A 20854-nucleotide genomic window follows, 5' to 3' on the forward strand; every position below is an offset into this window, starting at 1 on the left:
AAACTTCAGACGTTTACAACGAATACAAAAATCAGTCTTTTTATAGGACTTTTACACAATAAAAACAAAAAAAAATTACAATTCTCTTCAAACAAACACAACGAGTGTTTATCGCCCGCTGCTTGCGTGGGATCTTGGCCTATGACGGGGACGCGTTAGTCCGTGGACCACCCAACGATCAATATTTGGACAGAGTTTCGTCTATCCGCCAAGGGATCGAGAAACCGTAGCTCTTATCTCGGCGAAGCGAGATAATCACTCTTCTTAAGATTACCGTAACGGGATAATTTTAAGGAACGAACCGGGCTGCAGATCTAACTCCTCCTCCTCTCTGAAATTTGTGTACTTTAAGTCTTCAATTCAGCAGGGCTTCGCCGAGGCACGAGAATTCCAGATCTGAAAAAATGAGGCTCTGAGGCTTGTATTTATAGGCACAGGACGAAATCAGGTTGGAGACACCCTTGGGTGTCTCAACTTGGGCCGAGACACCTTGGGGTGTCTCGTTTGGGCCGAGACACCTCGGGGTGTCTCAATTCAGGCTGAGACGCTGTTTTCGTACATTCGTCCGTTTCCGCCGTAACTTCTTCATCCGAACTCGGATTTGAGCGATTCAAAGTGCGTTGGAAAGCCGACGAGGAGTTCTATAAGCTCCAATGATTAGATCATCTGTGGAATAAATGAGACACGAAGGGTATTCCGTCGTTTGTGAACGACACGAGGTTCCCGATCAGTTCGTGTCTTCGTTATTCTGAAATTCCGTAGTTCGTCGATTCACTTCAAGCGTTCACCGACATCAATCAAGCTTCTATGAACAAGATAGTGACGTTCATCATCTTTTCTTAACGCTGAGCGGTTCGTGGAGACCTATAGGCAATTTTCAATGCCTACAGATACCCCCTCCAAAGCATTCCAGACTCGTTTCTTTTATAGAAGAGGCAGGCAATTTTCAATGCCTACAGATACCCCCTCCAAAGCATTCCAGACTCGTTTCTTTTATAGAAGAGGCGGGAATACTTTGGATATGATTGGTCCAGCCTTTGATCAGTGTAAAGGACCTGTAGTTAGCTTCAACTCTTGGCTCCTTCGATTTTCGGTCTATTCGATCCTTTGACGAATAGCCGAAGTCCTTCCGGCGCTGCGTTTATCGCCTGGCCGTCGTCGGAGTCTCGAGTCTACCACCGGTGAGTTGAGTTTGGCTCGCGTCATTGAGTTGACTTTGAACTGACTATATTGACTCGCGTTGATTTTTTGATCGTAACACGTTGACTGGCGTTGACCTAGGGTTACGCGTTGACCGGCGTTGACCCTAGGGTTTTGAACGTCGTACATTGACTTTTTGATCGCAACGCGTTGACTGGCGTTGACCTAGGGTTATGTGTTGACCAGCGTTGACCTTAGGGTTTTGAACATCGAACGTTGACTTTTTGATCGCAACGCGTTGACTGGCGTTGACCTAGGGTTACGTGTTGACCGGCGTTGACCTTAGGGTTTTGAACGTCGAACGTTGACTTTTTGATTGCAACGCGTTGACCGGCGTTGACCTAGGGTTACGCGTTGACCGGCGTTGACCTTAGGGATTTGAACGTCGAACGTTGACTTTTTGAACGTCGTACGTTTACAACTAACCTAGTTAAGATTTAACCATATTAGAGTAGCCAAACACGCTCTTAGGGTTTGTTTGGTAAACTGGGTGAACCAGTTTTGATGGAGACAAAATGAGTCTATGGGCTTAGCCATTGTTTTGTAAATGAAAAAGAGAGGGAAAAAACTAGTTCTTTTGAGGTCCAATTTTGCTCCATAACTATGCTAGAAACAAACCAACAAACCAACTTTCACTTAGCTTATAACAGAACTAGTTCAAAAAAGTTGTCAGTTCTGCAAATTAGCCAAAGTAGGTTTTAGTTAGAATTAGTTCAATAAAGTGTAGTTTAGCATAACCTAGACCAAGTGTAGCTAGTTCAAACTTAATTTACATTATTTTCAAATTACTTGCCGAACACACTCTTATGCTATGTTTGGATGGAGGGTAATGGGGCGGTAGGGGAAGGGAAAAAGAGCGTTACTCTGTTTGAGAGTTTTTTTTAAGAGGGAAATGGAGGAAAATGGAGGGGAAAAAGTTCAGTTTTGTTCCCCTCCAAATTGGGGGTAGAGGAGAGGAAGAGAAAGAAAGTAAAATTTCATAATGAAAGAGACATTTTGACCTTCTATCGTAGTGAATCACTAGTTAAAATTCATTTATTTCCCTTCTCATCCTATATTTAGAACTCACAAACAAAATAATTTAAGTTCACCTCCACTCCCCTTGCAAAACTCCCAAACAATATATTATATTTTCGCTCTCATTTCTTACATTTTCCTTCCATATCTTACATTTACTTTCCTTTCTTTACTGAACTCACAAACATAGCATTAGAGACCTATAACATGCGCAGAGCCTGACTAATAGGGTTGAATTAAACTGCCAATTGATAGCATCATTTGCTCAAAGCTAAAATCTTGGACCCCCACAATTTGACAATCCAATGCCGTCCCTATCAAGTATCAACAATCCATTTCCTTCACCCCTCGCTATTAATTGATGATAAGTGACCTGCTCAAACCGCAGTAAAAAAAAAAAGAGCAATTGCATATCAAGTTTCTCTCTCCTCATTAATTTTCGAACTTTCTCTCTCCTCCCCCTTGTTCTCCTTCATCATCCTCCCAAAAAGTTTCCAAGAATTCTCACACCCACACCCTTCCTTTCTACTCCACCAATTGAAGCCACGTCACCCTCAACAACCCCTCTCTCTACTTTCTCTCTCTTAAAAGAACATCCCAGAACGAGCAGTTTCTTTTCTTCACTCGTAACTCCCTCCTCAATAAAAACGCAAATCCTCCCATCGCTCCCTGTAGACACTGCCAACTGCAACAATACAACGCAATTAAAAAATAAAAATAAAAACCCCGTCTCCAATTTTTCCCCCATTTGTTTTGCTTCAAATTCTACAACCCCTCTCTCCTTCTTCTCACCTGCTCCTGCTAACCATACCTCACACAAATAAACAAAGAAGCAAAACCCAATTCTCTTTCTTCTTCTTCCTATTGAAAAGACAACGAAAACAGGACATGGGTCTTCTCTGCTCCTGATTTTTTTTTTCATCCATGGATCTTGAAACAGGCGTTTATAATAACCCCGTCAAGGTAACTTCATCTGGGTCTTGCTTGTTTTGCTGTTTTAGATTAGTTTTCTATTGATTGTCCAATCAAAATTTGATTTTGTTGGTGTTTTGTCTCAGAGAGAATCTTGGAGGACAGTTCTTTCACTAGCGTACCAGAGTCTGGGAGTGGTTTATGGGGATTTAAGCACTTCCCCATTGTATGTATACAAGAGTACTTTCGCAGAGGATATTCGGCACTCTGAGGGCAATGAAGAGATCTTTGGAGTCCTCTCCTTTGTGTTTTGGACTCTAACTTTAGTACCCCTATTGAAATATGTGTTTATAGTTCTAAGGGCTGATGATAATGGTGAAGGAGGCACTTTTGCGCTTTACTCTTTGCTTTGTCGACATGCTAGGGTTGGGTTTCTGCCCAATGGGCAGCTTGCCGATGAGGAGATTTCGGCGTATAAGAAGACGGATGGGAGGTTTCAGTTGTATAATGGGGATAGGAGTGAGAGGAGACCGGGGGCTGGATCAAGGGTGAAGAGGGTATTAGAGAAGCACCAAGTATTGCAAAAGATGCTGTTGATTCTTGCACTGCTAGGGACTTGTATGGTGATAGGGGATGGAGTGCTTACTCCCGCGATTTCGGGTTGGTTTCATTGCTGGGTTTCATTGCTTGTTCTTGATTTGATTTGGTTTTAAGTTTTGTCTTTCGTTTTGGGTTTGGTTGGTTGGTTGGTGACTTTTTGGTCGTGGCGGAAGTGAGAAGAAGGGAAAGGGAGCAAACTTGCAAATTTGATTTAACTTGCCTGGTTAGTGAAAGAGATGAAAAAAAAATTATTTCCCACCTGAAAGTAGGAAATAAGACAGTAAATAACTAAGTATTGATGGTAAATTAAAGACATTTATTTTCAAGTTGTTTGATTTATCAAAACCGTGATTTATCAAAACCGATAGAATTCGTTTTTTGGTTGAGAGAGGATTTATCTTCATTTCAGATGATGTTGTAAAATTATCTTCAACTTCTAAAATTAAACTATTGTAGATTTTTTAGAATTAGATTCTGATTAAAAACTGTTTTTATGATTACAAAGCATATGCTTGTGTGAAACTAGAGAGATTAATTCCTTTGCATAAATTCTGTTCAATCTACTGCAGACTGGTGCTTTGTTATCATATTGTTTGTGAGTTTTAAGCGTGCTGTTCTTGTTTGTGCAGTTTTTTCAGCAGTCTCAGGGCTTGAGCTTTCAATGTCGAAGCAGCATCACAAATGTAAGTGTCTACTGATTCTCTTTTATTTAATGTTGATTAGTGGACAAGTGGGCATGTTTTTAAAGTTCAGTCCATGAGAAGTTTGACTGTGTTAAACGTGTTAGAGATGAAGTATGTTGTTTGGTTACCCTCTAAAATGTTAGAATATTGACTATATGATATCTGACTATCACCTTCAGGATGATATCTTTTATTAAGGGTATATGCATATTAAATGTATGTGAGGTGCTTCTTGGTCAAACAAGTTGGTTGCATGTCATTTTGATATGTTCGAAGATATTGAGTTCAGCTTGAACATGTCATATTTGTTGGTGAAGATTAGCAATGATTATGATTCATCATGTACTGACTACTTTTCTTCAATATCACCTTTGAATAATTTGTCATCTGGAGTTATTTTTAACAAAATCATAAAAAGCACATTCAATGCTGTTGTTATTTAAGAAAGATGTCACTGTTCTAGATTGCTAGAGTTAAGTTTTGGGCTAATTTACGTTATTAGTGAAGCACACAAATTCTCAGACATGGATGAACAATCAAAGTAACTAGTGGTATATAGCTGGTCTTTCATCTAAAATATGTGTGATGTGGCCATCTTAACTACATAAGGATGTATGATGCCTATTTCTGCCAGATGGAAGGAAATCCAAAGATGAATTTTGTTATGTTTTGAGGTGGCAAAAACAACAGATGAAAAACATAATAATAGTAGAGAAGGGTCAATGATTCGTTTTGTTTGTCTGTTTGCTTGACCGGTTCTTGGTTTCTCTCCTTTTCAGCCAATTTTGCAGGAGGCGGGTGATGGTAGCCACACCCACACCGATTTAATCTGTATAGCCGTAAGCCAATAACACTTCTTTGTTGTCTATACACCCAGATTACTTTTAGTAACGACAACTAATGTTAATGTTTTTCTCACAAATAGGTAAGTATAAATACAGTAGCATGTGGGTTGGTGATAACATGACATATGTAAACTATGTATACAAGTATGCTACTGGTTTATTTTACTGTGTATCAGGGATACACTGCAAGTTTGGTGTGTCGATATAGGTTAATTTTTGAGTTTCCTTGTTTGTATTATATTGATGTCGAAAATGTAAGACGGACTCCTTAGTTCTAAACTCTCTGTAGGTATATGGCTGTCCTTTATTTTAAACTCCTTAGAAATATGAGTTTGCTTTGATCTATTACTGTGAAAGTTGCAAATTTGAGGGCTTGTTTGCCTGATCAGGGTAAAGGTGTAAATTCGTGCTCATTTTTTTTAAAGAGTGAACTCTTCTTCTTTCTTAAAGTTGAGGGCTTCATACTGGTAGACACCCTGACTAGTATGAATATCATTTAGGACATTGGCTTCTTGAAGAACCTTCATTTTTTGTGACCTGTATTCTGGAAGAAGTTCAATATATTTGAACTCATTAATAAATTCCTTTTCTTGTCCATTGTAACTACATAAGGATCTCTGTACTAAATTTACCATTCACAACGTAATTAACTCTTATAACTTGTAGGCGAGTAGTACTCTTTTATCCTGTGTTAAATTCTCCCCAGGAGATTTAGTTCAGGTTAATCGTTCAGAAGAATTAATTATGCAACTCTTGCAGTTATTATGTGAAGCCTTATCCACCAAATTATAAGTAGACATGCTGGAACCTATGCTGCAGCCTCAAAACTAATGTGCAATCAATTGTTGTAGTTCTGTATGCTAAGATCTTGCCAGTTGATCAGTAGTGTATTATCAATCTTCATTAAATGAAGGTAGATCTATGGCTGATTACTCTCTTAGCAGTTCTTAAAGATGTAAATAAGTAGAGGTACCAAGTGAAAGATTTGAGAACAAATCACCTTGAAAATATGGACTATTGACCTAATAAGGCGACAAACTTGAGTGTTATCTGTAAACTTGTGACTGTGTAAAATAATAACAGGGTTTACTCCTGAATACTCTAATGTGAACTTGATCACCTCAGAAGTAACGTGAAACTACCCTCAACATTCAAATGCAGACCTGTAAACTTCAAATGTTCTATTGGTCAAGCATGATTAAACTCGAGAATGTCATACAGTAATCCCAAAGGGAAGCAATCTGTGAATCTTCTGTTTTATAATAGCAATGCAAGTGATGAACTCTTTATTAACCATTATTATGTTTGTTGACTTACAACTTGATCTAATTTTACTCATTTTCCTAGTAGTTTGTCACATAACAATGTTATAATCTAATGCACTGCCTTTCAAATGAATTGATGTGCAGATGTTGAGGTTCCTGTTGCATGCATCATATTGATTTGCTTGTTTGCGCTGCAACATTATGGAACTCACCGTGTAGGATTCCTCTTCGCACCGATTGTCATCACATGGCTTTTATGCATCAGCACAATCGGATTATATAACATTTTCTATTGGAATCCTCATGTATATAAAGCATTATCTCCATATTACATGTATAAGTTTTTGAAAAAGACTCAAAGAGGGGGCTGGATGTCCTTGGGTGGAATCTTATTATGTGTAACAGGTATATATTGAAGTTAGTATCTTCTTTCAATATCGTACATGAATTATTCTCTTATAATACTTTTTTGCGTACAGGTTCTGAAGCAATGTTCGCAGATCTGGGGCACTTCTCTCAGTTATCAATCAAGGTAAGGAAATGCGGATTTTTATTGTTATTGTGGAATCTTACAGAGTTTACTAATCTATATAATTTTTTATTCTTTCTAATTGAAAATGATGCCTTGTCATTTGAAATTTACTATGAGTCTTTTATTATTCTAAAAGACACAAAATATCAGTTAGATCGTTTGCAACATTGCATGGGGTTGCAGTTGCATTGAATGTGATCCTTCCAAATGTAAATATGCCAATATCCTCATTCCTCAAGGTCACTTCAGTCCATGAGTCTTAGTTAATTGTTTCATTTCAGTTTATTATTCAGTTTAAAGATATGGCTGTCCATGTAACTGAATTAGATAGACCAATGAGTAGCGTATGCTACTCATCAGAAGTTAGGGTTTTTAGTCTCATATCCTAATGAGCCATAAATTTGTCCTATTGTGTTTTAGAGTTAGGATCATATTGAACTAGCAATGTTTTTGTAGAAAAATCACAAGTGTAATACTCTGACATGGACATGGATGTCCAATACAACAATTTTCTCAATCCAGGTAACTATACATTTAACACTTCATCTTTGCAAAGGCTTTGGTTTATCACGATATAATCAAGTACAGGCTTTGGTTTTAGAGTTAGGATCATATTGAACTAGCAATGTTTTTGTAGAAAAATCACAAGTGTAATACTCTGACATGGACATGGATGTCCAATACACTAATTTTCTCAATCCAGGTAACTATACATTTAACACTTCATCTTTGCAAAGGCTTTGGTTTATCACGATATAATCAAGTACCAGTAATGATAGCTTTGGTTTTTTGATAAACCTATTATTTAACTAAGTTTATCATGTTTTGGCTTTTTAATAAACCTGATCAACTGTCCCTTATGCTTTAGCTGTGATAGAGAAACAGTATCTAATGAACCATTGCTTGTGTACAGATTGCTTTTACTTCTGTGGTTTATCCAGCTTTGATCCTAGCATATATGGGGCAAGCAGCATATCTATCTAAACATCATATTATTGAAAGTGAATATCGAATTGGATTCTATGTATCTGTCCCAGGTACTTGCTTAGTACTCTGTATTTATTATCTTTATGTCATAAATTACATAGAAAACCATTTCAAATCACTTAATTGACATTTATTTTAACTTAATTTTTGCAGAAAGATTAAGGTGGCCAGTTTTGGCAATCGCTATACTTGCAGCAGTGGTAGGAAGCCAAGCTATTATTACTGGTACTTTCTCCATCATAAAACAGTGCTCTGCTTTGGGTTGTTTCCCTCGGGTAAAAATTGTGCACACATCATCCAAAGTGCATGGACAAATATATATACCAGAGATAAACTGGATCTTGATGATATTATGTTTAGCTGTTACCGTTGGTTTCAGGGATACAAAGCACTTGGGTAATGCATCAGGTATGAGCTGAAGGTCATAATTTTCTTCAATGCTTCATAATTTAATTAAGATGGCAGGTTTTAGTTTTATATTCTAACTTTTATATCTTCTCCACAAGGTAATATTACAGAGTTCCTTCTTTTAGCTCCTTTGACATGATCTAAGCGCACGAGTTTTTTATTTGATATTGGATTAGATTAGAAGCTTATGAGATTTTATATTGGAGATTAGAGATGGAGGGTAAAGGAATACATGAGCTTGCCCATGCCAAACGGGTCTTAGTAACTTTAGAACATTACAAGGAGTGACTTCATGTTAAGAGTGCTGGAGTTTCTTTTCCTGTTACTTTAATTTGAGCATGTTCTTTGCTTGCAGTTTGTTGGGATCTACTAACACATAAGACAAACTCAATAAGTATGGACTAAGCTGCTTTTCTATCTTCTTGTTTAATGTTATATAAGCAATCTGGTATACGTTCAACAAGTAAGTACAATGTAGTGATTGTAAACTTGATGACCATAGTTCAAACAAGTATTTCTCAGGATTTTCTTTCGGCCTGAATTTGAACTAGATAAGCATTTCCCCTAATTGCGAGCTTAAAATTCTCATAGTAAAGGATATTTTCCGCACTCGTGCACTATTTAACCGTTAAGATTGAAGCAAATTGTATGCAAGACCATATTTTTTTTTCCTGACTGTTATTTTCCCTTCATTGTACAGGCTTGGCAGTGATAACAGTAATGCTGGTAACCACTTGCTTGATGTCCCTCGTAATGGTGCTATGCTGGCACAAGAATATCCTACTTGCTATATGCTTCATCCTCTTCTTTGGTACAATTGAGGCTCTCTACTTCTCAGCTGCCCTCATAAAATTCCTCAGTGGAGCATGGGTCCCCATTGTCTTAGCTCTCATCTTCATGATTGTTATGTATGTTTGGCACTATGGGACTCTTTTGAAGTACGAATTTGATGTTCAGAACAAGGTGTCCATCAACTGGCTCCTTAGCCTTGGCCCAACTCTTGGAATTGTTCGTGTTCGTGGTATCGGTCTCATACACACTGAGCTTGTTTCTGGAATCCCTGCTGTCTTCTCCCACTTTGTCACCAATCTTCCTGCCTTTCATCAGGTATGTATTTTTTTATCTTTTGCTTAAGCATATCACACAAGGATAAGCAACCCCACCCCCCCAACCCAAAAAAAAAACCCACCCCGCGGCCGCCACGTGCAAGTGGCCCAGTGGTTGGGGCATTGGGCCTTGGCCCAAAAAAATCAGGGTTGATCCGTGTCTATGACATTAATTATTAGGCATTGCAACATTTGTGCTATTCACCTGGGTCTGGACTGTGAAAGTGGGTTCCTAGGCCCTTGGGGTTTACTTGGTTGGTAGCCTTGTACTAAACCAAAGTTCCTCCCATCCAAAAAGAGAAAAAAAGGAGAGAAGAAGAAGTAGGAAGAAAACACCCTTTCAAATACTTTTACTGTATATTTGTTATATATCTGATGTTTGTAGATAACTAAATAGATATAAGAAACAAAAATAGTTTATAGATTGATTTGCACCATCTTCAATAAAATCCTACTATTATTTTGCATCAAACTAATAAGAAACAGGCTGAAGGGAGTACTTATAAGATAAGTACACAGTTCTTTTTGTGGGCGTTGAGATTTAAACTATCAAGGATTATTTGGGGCATGTAGTTTATCTTTTGGTTCTTATGATAAATTTCACATAACTGCAATGAACTTTGGGGTGTTTTCCACAGAACTACTATAAACAATTTTTTAATAGAGAAATTATAGGATTTGTCATGAAACTACCATGCGTGATGACAATTAGGGTAAGTTGTCAAGTGCTCCACATGTAATGTGTTAGGACAATTTTACTCTTATATACTTTGTATATCTTCTATATTATCGTTATGAATTTTGAGGATCGATAGATCTAGATAATGGTACCGTAGACCTTTTGTCTATGATGTTAATGCTGCCAGCAGCAATTTCTAATGGTTTATGATATCTTTCTGTAGTTTTGAAGCTCGTGATAGTTTTGTCCAAAACCCTCATTTTTCATGGCGTTTTTTGAAATGTATGTTGCTTTTATGCGAAGGTATTCATGACCATGACAACTTTAAATCACCAGGTCCTTGTTTTCCTATGCATCAAATCTGTCCCAGTCCCATATGTTCAACCCGAGGAACGGTTCCTCGTCGGTCGTGTCGGCCCGAGAGAGTACCGCCTCTACAGATGCATCGTCCGCTACGGGTACCATGATGTGCACAAGGACGACCTTGAGTTCGAGAAGGACCTTGTCTGCAGCATCGCAGCCTTCATTCAGTCCGAAAGCAACTCTGAACCCAATGGCACTCCCTCATCCGAGGTTTCTGTCAAGGACGAAGAAAAGATGGCCGTTGTTGGTACAGGATTCAGGCTACGAGAAGACGAGAACAGCGACCACAATGACAGTGACAAGGATGGAGCGATCACAGATGAAGGCACATCGAAGCCGAGGGAGATACAGTCACCGATTGTAGTGAGGAGGAAGAGAGTTAGGTTTCTCTTGCCAGAGAGTCCGAAGATGGATAGTGGATCGAGAGAGGAGATGGAGGAGCTGATGGAGGCGAGGGAGGCTGGGATGGCCTTTATAATGAGCCATTCATATATGAAAGCGAAGAGTGGATCAAGCTTCATAAAGAGACTGGCGATCAACGTCGGATATGAATTCTTGAGGAGGAACTGTAGGAGTCCAACGTACGCGGTCAGTACGCCGCACGCATCTACATTGGAGGTAGGAATGGTGTATCATGTATGAGGTTTTTATAGGATGGAAATGGAAATTCTTGTATATTAAATCTTTGTTGTGCTCTGTATATTATGGTTAAGGGATGAGTTTATAGGTGTAGAGAGCTTCAAAGTTTTGAAGATAAGATGCCAAGATAAGATGCCCATGTAAATGTGATGAAATTTTTCGGGGATGGAGATTCTGGTGCGGTAGACTTTGAGGTACGGATAGTGTGATGTGGTGTTTCGATAAGAATAATTTATGTAGCTTGCAAAAGTTTGCATCTATCATGTTGAGCTATTTGGTCCCCGAAAGCTTTACCCTAGGAGCCCAATCCCTCGCTCTCGTATTTTATTACTCTTTCGTTTGGTCTATTAATTAGTACTATTCCGGTGCGCACGATCTATGTATGACGTTAGGAAAACACTATAGGCACACCCTCAACCACACCTTAGGGCACATCCCCTTTTTCAGCTACAGTGCTTGGGGCCTACTTTAGCTTTTTTTTTTTAAATTTAAAGTGGGTTTCTCGGGGCCTACTTTAGATTTTTTTTTTAAATTTAAAGTGGGTTTCGTACACTGTAGCTAAGAGAGGGGGTGTGCCCCGAGGTGTGGTTGGGGATGTGTCTGTAGTGCCACTCATGACACTAAATCTTGAGGAGCGTCGTAGTCACGTGTCAGTGAAAAAGATGATTTGTTAGTTTTTCACCCCTTCAAAATTTCAAGTTTGAGGGTACTTTACATTGCTTTTTCCAAATGCGAGGACACTTCTGCTATTTTCAAATGCAAGGCCTTTTCTGCTTTTTTTAAATGATTGAGAAGTGTATAGTAGGCTGGGGGAGATTGAGACATATCAGATTAACCAAAGGTTTTGGGAGTCGTATTTGAACCCCCTAACCATCCGAATCACTGTTTTTCCCATCCAATAGTTTGAAGTGTGGTTTTTATGTTTAATAAGTAATTAAATTTACTTACCTATAATTTACTTTGTTAAAATTCATTATCAGTTCGATTCTAAGTGCAAAACAATGAAGTAAATTAACATTGGTCTTGAGATCACTATTGATTAGTTTTGCCGGGTAGGTTCACCAATATACCCCTCTGCGACGTCAAAGGTATAATCTATGAAATATGCAGAGTGAAAAGTGAAATTTGCAATTTTTGTGATTAGTTTTGCTAGGTAGGTTCACCGAGACGTCAAAAATGCATGGCATAATGAAATATGCGGAGTAAAAAGTGCAATTTGCAATTTTTGAGAATGCATATGTAAGATCATCAAATAATCTAAAAATCAATATATCAATAAAGCAATATCCGCTAGAGGAAGGGGTTGACCGAAATACCCCTCTACGAAGTCAAAGGTATAATCTATAAAATATGCAGAGTGAAAAGTAAAATTTGCAATTTTTGTCAATTAAGCGTGCAATTTGCAATTTTTGAGAATGCATATGTAAGATCATCAAATAATCTAAAAATCAATATATCAATATAAAGCAATATCCGCTAGAGGAAGGGGTTGACCGAAATACCCCTCTACGAGGTCAAAGGTATAATCTATAAAATATGCAGAGTGAAAAGTAAAATTTGCAATTTTTGTCAATAAAGCGTGCAATTTGCAATTTTTGAGAATGCATATGTAAGATCGTCAAATAATCTAAAAAATCAATATAAAGAAAGCAATATCCGTTAGAGGTCAAAGGTATAATCTATAAAATATGCAGAGTGAAAAGTAAAATTTACAATTTTTGTCAATAAAGCGTGCAATTTGCAATTTTTCAGAATGCATATGTAAGATCGTCAAATAATCTAAAAAATCAATATAAAGAAAGCAACACCTGCGCTAGAGGAAGGGCTTGAACCTTCGACCTTGTGGTTAACAGCCACACGCTCTAACCAACTGAGCTACTCCAGCTCTGTTATTCGTGTACTAATCTTACTTATAAATTACAATATTCGTTCTACAACTAAATTGCCTACCGAAAAATAGGAATTAGGGTGGGTACGTGTTTTCTTTGAAGCCATGGTCCCATTATTTTGTTGCGTCCTTTAATATTATCCTACTGATTATCCTATGACTTCGTCGGAAGAACTAAGACATTTTGTTTGAATGTGAATTGAGTTTATCGTAGAAATATCACGTCAGTATTTTTTTTTAACGGAAAAAATGTTTATCTTATGTTTTCCTAAAAGTTTATGCAACTATATATTCAGTGAAAATGAACCCTGAGTTATCTTTCAAGGAACAAATAAATTGGGAATTAAACTCAGATTTTCTTAAAGATGGAAGTAGTGGATTCTACAAACAGTTGCCTAGCTTTATTAACGCACGTGCTTCTTCAATATGTAGGAGATAAGGAGTTAGTGGTAACTTGATTCCTAGTTCACAAGGGATAGAATTTGCAAATTTCACAGTGAAAACTAATACGTAGTAACTTTAGCAAGATTTATATCTATCTTTTGTCGTCTCATAGTGAAATCTAGTTAAGAAATCACTGTGCATTGTCCTTTTCCTACCACCAAAATAATAATAATATGATAATAATAATAAATAAATAAAAAGAAAAAAAGAAGTATTAGCTTCGACATACAAAAGAATAGAAAAAACTAGTGTTTGTTGCGTATTCTTTATCCTAACAAAAGAACTTTGCTCAACTATTAATAATTAAGCTATTATCCCTTTTCCTCTTTTTTACGGAAAATATGTTACTTTCATTTTTTGGTGTCTACAATTATATACCACTCCACAAATTTTCAAGGGAAAAAAAGATGGGAACGGTTTGGCCAAACTTCTATTTTAATAACCTCGAGGAAACCATGAAAATAACTTGACCTTGTAAGGACATGTTTGGCTATTAATTATTTTGATCTTCTATTTTAATAACCTCGAGGAAACCATGAAGATAACTTGACCTTGTAAGGACATGTTTAGCTATTAATTGTTTTGATAACTCTCATAATACTTAATAAAAGTAGTCTTTTAATATAAATAAGTAATCTAGTTATAAATGGATTCAGATCCTCTCTATTGAACTGGAGAGCAGATTCCTCACTTAGCTCCTCAGTAATAGAACATGTGGTTCTTATTTGCATCAAGTAGAGGAGCAATTACAGCAGCTCAATCTTGTCCATGATTAAAGCATCATGTGTTTCATGAGTAGAGGATTTGTGCGGATTAGATTGGCAAATTTGTAAGGATTCAATCTAGCCCTTTGTGTGTAGAATTTTTTTGGATAATAGTGATATAATATTTGTAGAAATCTTCAAGGAAAGGAATAGATTTGATAACTTTTTTTCAACCTCTTTGTTACTCTCCACTACAAAAATAATGGTGACCACTACTTTCATTGTCATCTCTTGGGTTTTTTTTCGATGGATGAGAGTCTTAGGGGCTGTTTGGTTGCACACTTTTTGAGAAAACTTTTCTCAAAACATCTGACAATGGCAAATTTGTAATTAAAAGTTTTCTAGAGATTTCTATAAATTGTGTTTGGTTCAACAAAAAATTTACAGAAATATTTTCTATAAAATATCAAAACCTACCAAATTTTACAAAAAACAATTTCCTCTCAAAATGAGAGGAAATCACTAGAAATCTGACACATACCATATTTAATTAAAAACCTACCAAATCTTGTTATTTTCTATAAAGTTATGAGTCATTTTCTTGTTTTGAACCAAACAAGCAAAGTACAAAAACCAAGAAAATTTGTACTTTTTGATTTCTCAAAACTTTTCCTATAATTTTTTTAAGAAATACAAGGAAATCATATTTTAGAAGGAAAACATTTCCTATAATTTCTAGAAATTGAACCAAACACCCCTAAAAGAAAGCTTGCGTTCCCATTATCATAGGAAAGAGTTACGGAAACAAATTCCTTGATTTTCTCCCACTTTATTTCTTTCCAACTTTTCTCTTCAGTCTTTTTTCCTTTGTCCCTTCTTTCTGTTCTTCGTCGTTTTCTTGTTTATCTTCATTTTTCTTTATTCGTTTCATTTCTATTTCCTATTGATATATTGTCTTTACATTTTCTTTTCTTTCTTTTTTGGCGCGACTCTCTATTTTATCGGATAATACATGTCTAATCTTCATTACAATGTTAAAAATTAATTACTTGACATTAATTTTGTATATTGTGTAATAATCATAAACGTGTTTTGTATAAAATACATCATGACAAAATAAAATAGAGACAATTTTAATTAAAAATTAGATAAAACAATCTTAAAAAAAATTATCTTTTGTAGTTTTTGCTAATAATTAATTGGTGCAATCAAATTAATAGAAAATTTTGCTGATAAAGAATAATCATAGTTTTCGACATAAAATAAATATAAAAAGGTAATTGATAGGAGATCAAAGAAAAAGTCTAGGAATAAAAGGACTCGGACTAGCTAATAAAAGAAAAAAAAAAACAGATAACAAAAAGGACATAGAAAGAATGAGAATGGAGAATATGGATTTTTAATTAGGTACTCTCAACTTTGACACTGTTAACTTTTTCATTTCTGGTATAATCACTCGTCTTTTTTCCTTTTTTTTTTAAGGAGGAACAAAGCATCTAAGTGGGAGTCTAGTTCCTATGAAGTTTGAGTGGAAGAAAACTGTAGAGCCTGTGATGACACTGTATACTGCAGCAACAGATGGTTCTTGTGTATTAAAGCAAACGATAGGGCACTCATGTGGCATCATGAGTATGCTGAGGCTTTTTTTGGTTCTTCTCAGGCCAAGGGGCTACTGGATCACCCTCGAGAGCGTTCTTGCTAACGAGCCAGTGTCTGTTTAAATAAGGCGAGCGTATAGTGGAGGTTAAACCTCAGGTATTTAATTCTTAAGTGTTTTTAGCAGCAAATTATGTGGTTAATAGTAGTTAATTTCACAAAACCTCACTGTTATGACTTTTTTATTCCCAAGATATGCTAATATCAATCACATGAGAGAACGAAAAATATCAAGAACATGCGAACACAAAGATATATGTGGTTCGGCTTGTAGCCTACGTCCATGGGCGAAAGAGGAGAAAAACTTTACTAATTGTGAGGAATACAAAGTAGAATCTCTCAATACCAAATCACACCCCAAAAGCCTAATACAACTCTCAACTAAAGAAACAAAAGAGAAGAATATCAAATAGACTTCACAAAAGAATTCTCTTTTCTTGATTGGTGCTCTGAAGGTTGATGTTTCAAATTGGCTTGAAAGACTGTTTTTCTATAGCCTTGAAGATCTCAGCTCCTTGCTGTCAAGGAATAAGAGTTCTAATATAAATAGAAGTCTAAATGTCCTAAAACCCAACAATAGTCCAAGTAGGAATAAACCTCTAATATGATTGGTTGTGTAAAGTCTAATGTAGGGATGGCAAAATGGACCCAAAACCAATTGCCCACTCATACCCACCCGTCAAATGAACCATCCAAACCCACCCATTTAGTTAAATGGGTCATAAATGGGTGGGTATATTTTCTATTAAAGATAAATGGGTCATTAATGGGCGGGTTATTACCCACCCATTTACCCGTTTAGATGGATATTGTTTTAAAAACACCCTCAATGCTTCAACAATTACAAAACTTATTTTTAAAAGTTAAAAATTATAGAAAATACTTAAAATGACTAATAACCTCTTAAAATTTTAAGATTTGCAAAAAACACCCTCAAAGTTTAAAATATTATAAAAATACCCTCAAGAGTTAAAAATTATAAAAAAAACTATCAAAATTTTCTAACCTCATAGATGACACATGAAATTTAAAAATTATCAACAGCCCCCTGAAATTTTATAATTTGCAAAAATACCCTTAAAAGTTGTAGAAAATGAGAAAAACACCCTCAAGACTTCAAAATTACCAAACAATCTTAGAGTTTTCTAAACTTACAAATGACATATGAAATCTAAAAAATTTCAATAGCCCCCTATAAATTTAAAATTTGCAATTAACACCCTCAAAGTTTTAAATTTTTAGAAAAACACCCTCCATAGTTTAGAATTACAAAACCATCCTGAAATTTCAAAACCTACAAATGACACATGAAATTCAAAAGTTACTAGCAGCCCCCTGTAAATTTATAATTTACAAAAAACACCCTCAAAGTTTAAAAATTGTAAAAAACACCCTCAAGAGTTAAAAACTACAAAACAATCTTAGAATTTTCTAAACTTGCAAATGACACATGAAATCTAAAAAAATTCGGTAGCCCCCTATAAATATCAAATTTGCAAGAAACACCCTCAAACTTTTAAAAATTGCAAAAAACACCCTTAAGGATATATAAATATAAAAAGTAGGCGTTCACAATTCTTCGAAGAAGGAGCAAACAAGTGGCTACACATGTTTTCGTATCTAATCATTTATGTTGTTATTGATGATGCGATTAATATTGATTTTGAAATTAATGCATACAATACGTAAATCAATATAGACGTCAGAAGTTAATTCGAGCAGAACTTTTAGTGCCAAAATTTACTACAGGAGATCGTTTATTATGGAACAGTTAAAATATGAACGGAAACAGTAACCTTTAGAATTTGTCAATTCATTTAGTACATAGTAAGAAACAATTCTTTTTGTACATAGTAATAAAATTTACGATTTTGTAAGCTCATTAACTTTTTAGATTGATAGCGGAACAACCAGGGTGTTTTCTCATTACATTATTTTATAAAGAGGGCCCTCTATATATGATTTACACGTGTAAACCTCTTCCATTCGTGATTCTCCGCCAAAATCTTCGATCATAATTTTTTTTCCCTTAAAAAGTTAAAAAAAATGGACACCTTGAAAGTTTGCAAAAAACCCCCTAAAAGTTTACAAAAAACCCCTTGAGAGTTTTCAGAAAACCCCCTAAAAGTTTACAGAAAATCCCCTGAAAGTTTATAGAAACCCCCCTGAAAGTTTGCAAAAAAACCCCTAAAAGTTTACAGAAAACCCCCTGAAAGTTTACAAAAACCCCCCTAAAAGTTTACAGAAAATCCTCTGAAAGTTTATAGAAACCCCCCTGAAAGTTTGCAAAAAACCCCTAAAAGTTTACAGAAAACCCCCTGAAAGTTTACAAAACCCCCCCTAAAAGTTTTGCAAAAAAACACCTAAAAGTTTACAGAAAACCCCCTGAAAGTTTGCAGAAAACCCCCTAAAAGTTTACAGAAAACCCCCCTGAAAGTTTGCCAAAAATCCCTAAAAGTTTGCAAGTAGATCCCTGAAACTTACATATATATAGAAGCATCATAATCATAACTAAATGAGTTATTGGGTTACCCATGAACCACCCATAGAAGCATCATAATCATAACTAAATGAGTTATTGGGTTACCCATGAACCACCCATTTAGTAAATGGGTGGATGAGAACCAACCCATTTAGCAAGTGTTAGTAAATGGGTGGATGAGAACCAACCCATTTAGCAAGTGCTAAATGGGTCATAAATGGTTAAGTGGTCCTAAATGTGCCCACCCATTTATGACCCAACCAAAACCCAACCAAAACCATCCATTTGCCATCCCTAGTCTAATGTAAGTAGAACTCTTGATCAAAACAAACCAAGCTAAAAAAGGAAATCCCAAAAAGCAATATGGATTTGAGTATTTGAGGTAACCTATAACAAATCTCCACCTTGACTTAAATGCGTATAAGATTCCTCACTAAAAAATAAGCTAAATTACTCCACCTTCTCCAATAGCCCTGCAGGGCATCTAAGTGCGGCACGTATCGATCAAGCCCAAGCCCGACTTGAACTTGCTAACTGAAAGAGGCCTCCTCAACAAATCAACTGAATTGTCCGTACGACGACCGTAAATATTAGCGAAGTCATCACTTGAAGTAGCCCTTGAATAGCTAAAGGCACAAAATTATTAACCGACAATGCATAAGCTACTGTATCTTCATATCTTCACGGTGGTTGGATATCTCGTCTAGACCGATCTCTAGCAATAATGTATTCGCGCTCTTCCTGCAGCTGCTGAGGTGCTTCATCTACTTAAACGGGATCTGGCTGCTGAACTTTCGTAGTTTTATCCCGCTGAAGAGCTGTATCACGAATTTCTAACTCCACCTTATGTCCTATAGTGTGCGCCTTATCAACAACTAAAACTGATGACTGTTTCTTGTGGAACATAGCAGATTCATCAAAAGTAACATCACGACTAATAATAATCTTAGGAGACTTCGGATCATGACACCACAACCTAAAACCCTTAACACCCGATGCATAACCTAAGAATATGCACTTATTTTATCGCGGCTCAAGTTTCCCTTGACTAACATGCGCGTATGCAGGGCAACCAAATATTCTAAGATTAGAATAATCCGCAGGCTTATCAGACCAAACCTCCTCTGGAGTTTTACAACTAATAGTAGTAGATGGCGACTGATTCACTAAGTAACAAGCCGTATTCTTTCGCCTAGTATTCCTTGCATAAACCTGCATTGAACATCATACAACTTGCTTTCTCTAATAGGGTTCTGTTCATACGTTCTGCCACTCCAATCAGTTGCGGCGTGCGAGGGGCTATATGATGTCTACCGATTCCCTCCTTCTTGCAAAGCTTATTAAATTCTTCTCCATAAAACTCAAGGTCATTATCAATTCTAAGCCTCTTAATCAGCCTCCTAGCCTGCTTCTCAATCAAAGACTTTTACTGCTTGAAAGTCACAAACACCTCATCTTTATGTCTCAAAAAGTAGACCCAAATCTTTCTGGAGTAGTCATCAATGAAGGTCAACAAATATCTAGAACTACCACCCCTCGAGGTAACTTAAGAAGATCCCCAAACATCTAAATAGATATAATCCAAAGTACCTTTAGTCTAATGCACTGTTGTACTGAAGCTGACTCTTTTCTGCTTCCCAAATATGCAATGCTCGCAGAATTCCAATTTTTTTGTACTATGTCCACATAAAAGATCCTTCTTACACAACTCGGTCAATCCATACTCACTCTTATATGACCAAGTCTCATATGCCATAATCTGATATCATCAACTCCTGATATCGACCATGCAACTACAGCCGAGCCGGTAACGGTAGAACCCTGCAAAACATACAAGTTGCTGATCTTCTTTCATTTCATAACCATAAGAGAGCCTTATGTAACCCTAAGAAGTCCACATTCACCTGAAAAATTACACCCAATGCTATCAAGAGTGCCCAAAGAGATAAGATTCTTCTTTAAATATAAAACATGCATAACACATGTCAAAGTCCTGATAACTTCATCATGCATCTTAATCCAAATTGTGTCTTTCCCAACAGTCTTGCATGAGATATTGTTCCCCATAAGAACAACTCCACCATCAATAGCTTCATAAGTGGTAAACCAGTCCCGATTAGGACACATATGATAGGAAAAACCCGAATCCAAAATCCAATCATCCATGCTCCTATTTATATTATCTGTAGCTAACAAAATCACATCTTCAGCAATATCAATTTCAGCGTGAAAGTACCCTAATGCCACTAGGAAAGAACCCTAGAGGGGGGTGAATAGGGTTTATACTAATCTAATCCGATTTATGCCAATTTAAAACTAATTAATAATATATCCTAGCAAGAATGATATTCAACAAGATATAAGCAATGATATATAAACTAACACAATGGTAAAATAAACAATAAGCAAACAAGAGTGATAGTGCGCAAATAAACAATGCAAAT

The 20854-nt window shown here is 36.4% G+C and overlaps 1 protein-coding gene and 1 non-coding gene across 2 annotated transcripts; one reads left to right on the top strand and one right to left on the bottom strand.

Moving 5' to 3' along the window:
- On the top strand, positions 2651 to 11509 carry LOC109840311 (potassium transporter 6-like). Its single transcript, XM_020408898.1, has 9 exons — positions 2651 to 3180; positions 3276 to 3789; positions 4359 to 4412; positions 6667 to 6927; positions 7002 to 7054; positions 7968 to 8091; positions 8195 to 8449; positions 9150 to 9556; positions 10571 to 11509. The coding sequence occupies exons 1-9, from the start codon at positions 3142 to 3144 to the stop codon at positions 11237 to 11239; spliced, it is 2376 nt and encodes a 791-aa protein (XP_020264487.1). The 5' UTR covers positions 2651 to 3141; the 3' UTR covers positions 11240 to 11509.
- Positions 13048 to 13121, bottom strand: TRNAN-GUU. The gene has a single exon. It is a non-coding gene; the product is annotated as a tRNA-Asn (tRNA).

Source organism: Asparagus officinalis, chromosome 5, assembly GCF_001876935.1.
Source record: "Asparagus officinalis chromosome 5, Aspof.V1, whole genome shotgun sequence".
In the NCBI taxonomy this organism is placed as follows: domain Eukaryota; kingdom Viridiplantae; phylum Streptophyta; class Magnoliopsida; order Asparagales; family Asparagaceae; genus Asparagus; species Asparagus officinalis.